This window comes from Aphanomyces invadans (genome assembly GCF_000520115.1).
Source record: "Aphanomyces invadans strain NJM9701 unplaced genomic scaffold supercont1.208, whole genome shotgun sequence".
Taxonomy (NCBI): domain Eukaryota; phylum Oomycota; class Saprolegniomycetes; order Saprolegniales; family Verrucalvaceae; genus Aphanomyces; species Aphanomyces invadans.
Window position 1 is genome coordinate 13,380 of NW_008580353.1, and position 2,653 is coordinate 16,032.

At 46.5% G+C, this 2,653-nt stretch overlaps 2 protein-coding genes across 2 annotated transcripts; one reads left to right on the plus strand and one right to left on the minus strand.

The window, feature by feature from the left end:
• Positions 1 to 1,002: 1,002 nt before the first annotated feature.
• Positions 1,003 to 1,162, plus strand: H310_15180 (hypothetical protein; the record flags this gene model as incomplete). Its single annotated transcript, XM_008883166.1, has 1 exon — positions 1,003 to 1,162. A coding segment is annotated over one exon (159 nt), but the record flags the coding sequence as incomplete, so codon positions are not given.
• A 581-nt stretch (positions 1,163 to 1,743) lies between these two features.
• Positions 1,744 to 2,112, minus strand: H310_15181 (hypothetical protein; the record flags this gene model as incomplete). Its single annotated transcript, XM_008883167.1, has 3 exons — positions 1,744 to 1,805; positions 1,852 to 1,993; positions 2,035 to 2,112. 3 exons carry the CDS (start codon positions 2,110 to 2,112, stop codon positions 1,744 to 1,746), a joined length of 282 nt encoding a protein of 93 aa, XP_008881389.1.
• Between the last annotated feature and the right edge of the window lie 541 nt (positions 2,113 to 2,653).

The window sequence follows — 2,653 nt, forward strand, 5'->3', positions numbered from 1 at the left end:
TTGACATGGCCATTGATTATTGCAGTTCGTTTGTCCCACACTCGCTGGCTGCACTGGCACTTCCACTTAAAGAAGAACGGAGTAGTACACAATACTTCGAAGTAGCTGCCACCGTTATAATGCTAAGTGAAATATTTTCACTGTATCGAAAACCAAGTTTGGTCAGATCCTTGTGCCTGGCCTTTGCTGTGTACAGTAGCCAAACATGTGTAATCTTAAACAATTGGACATGATGTTCATAATATATACTCTTTCATGTTTTAGTCCACATTGATTGTTATATTTCTGAAACAACAGAGTCATTTTGCTACAAGAATTCATACTTGAAACTTTCCAGTGAGATAAGCTGGAAAATTCTCGAAACGTTATGCTTTTGCTGTCGAAACTTTTTACACTCAAGGTGACATCATGGAGAACATACTTCCACTGCTTGTCATGCTGGCTGCCCTCAACGACAGCTCCCATGAGTCACGTGCAATAAGCATCCCGACCAACAGATTTGACCTTGCGAGCCAAACTGACACGGACTGTCGATTCAAGTTTCGTTTCACCAAGCTCCAGATCATAGAGCTGGCCAAACTACTCGAGATTCCTGACCCATTCATCACCAAGGCGCGTTATCGAGCTACCGCACTCGTGGCTGTATGCATTATGCTGAACCGTCTCGCTTGGCCGCATCGACTCGGCACAATGGTTTAGACATCTGCGCGAAGTCGCGAGGTGCTCTCTTCAATTGCCACAGAAGTGATGCTGCATGTGTACCAACGTTTTGGTCATCTCCTGGAATGGTATGAAGAACGCCTAGACAAATCCTGGATGCAAAGGTGTGCGAAGGCGGTTCAAGAACGTGGCGCGCCTCTCTCAAGTTGCATTGGTTTCATTAACGGAATAGTCCGAGAGATTTGCCGTCCAGGAAGACGTATTCAAAAGGCCGCTTTCAACGAGCACAAGGTAAGATTGTGATTGAGTCATTTCTAATGTGTTCTTCAGCGCAAGCATGCTATGAAGTACCAAGCTGTTACGTCACCAGACGGAATTATTGTTCATCCCTTTGGCCCTGAGCCCGGCTCGCGCTATGACGCCTATCTCCTTGCGCGCAGCGAATTGGTGCAAAACTTGAAGCACAAGCTCGTCTTTGATGGCACTCGCTTTGTCATATACGGTGACCCAGCTCACGGAACAAACGATGTAATCGTGTCAGGTTTCAAAGGTGCTAGGCTGACAGATTGCGAATCGGAGTTCAATCGACGCATGAGTGCAGTGCGCGTGAGTGTCGAGTGGGGCTTTGCGATTGTGCGCAACTTGTGGACATTTGTTGATTATAAGGGAGGGCAAAAATTGTGGTTGCAAGCGATCAGAGTTAATTACAGTGTTGCGGTTATTCTGACTAACCTGCACACATGTATGAATGATGGAAATCAAGTCTCAACCTTCTTCGGAGTAAGACCTCCGACAGCAAAACAATATTTGCATTCCGAAGTCGATGTGTGAACAATTGTGATCACAAATACATTTTATTCACTACTCTTTGTTATCGTCCGAATCATATCCAAAGTGCCCCTTAGAAACTCTAGTTGTGCAAGACGTTCCTGTTGCTCCAAAGAAAAGCGAGCTTCCCGCTCGGCTTTATCCAGGTGATAACGCTTTTCTTCAAGCTCCAAGTTTCTCGCAGCAATGATATTTGCTTCCTTATGTACGGCGATCTCTTGCATTTTGAACTCGTGTGCGTTCTCGATAAAAGGTTTAATCGAAAGCAATGTGCTGGCCGATGTATCCGCTGAACCACGTTTCAATCGTTTCGACGACTGCTCATCGACGACATCGTCGTCGATGAGCAGTCCGTGTCGCTACTCTCGTGGCCAGCATCAACAGAGGAGCGGATCATCGACGCCATAGCTGCATTTCGAAGCATTTGCCCATCGGACTCTCGTTTGTCTTCATTCTTGCTCTTCTCTTCCTTGAATGCTCGTTTCTTCAGCGCAATGGAGTCGATCTATAGTCATGTAAGCTGACGTTCTCACAACAACATGTTACCATGTCCGACAGCTCCTGGAGAAGCTGGTCTCGTTCGTTGTACTCCTCGTCCGTCTCTGAAGCTCTCAAGGAGGCCATATTATCCTTGTGGAATGCCACTAGGAGGTTATCGCATCGTTTACGGCAACCGTTTGCATTGAGATTGCTCCCATGAATCGCTTGCATGTTTTTGCCAACCTCTGACCATCGTGCACTCATTTGACCATAAGGCGCGTCGTGTGGACATACAGATATGACCTCTTTGAGGAGATCGACGTCCTGCTGGAGCGTGAATCTATGCGCTGGTTTCTTTTTGGCACTTGTTGTCCCAACCAGTGTCCCCACCTGTTGCTCAGGCATTGGTAAAACAACGATTGGAGGGTGTGAAAACTTGTTTCCGGTGAGATGGCTGTTACTTGGAAAATTGTTTGTGTGAAATTGCCAGTGTGAGCATATGTTTGTCCCACTGGCAACTTTCACTGGAAATATTCCAGTAGCAAAATCACTCTAGGCCCTGGTCTGGGAATCAAATGCTTCATGTCTCTGTCTGACAATTTGACAACCATTGGTTCAATTTCCGGAAATCCGGAAAACGTTCATGCTTGGGTTCTGGCTCACGAGACAGAGACTCTCCATCCAC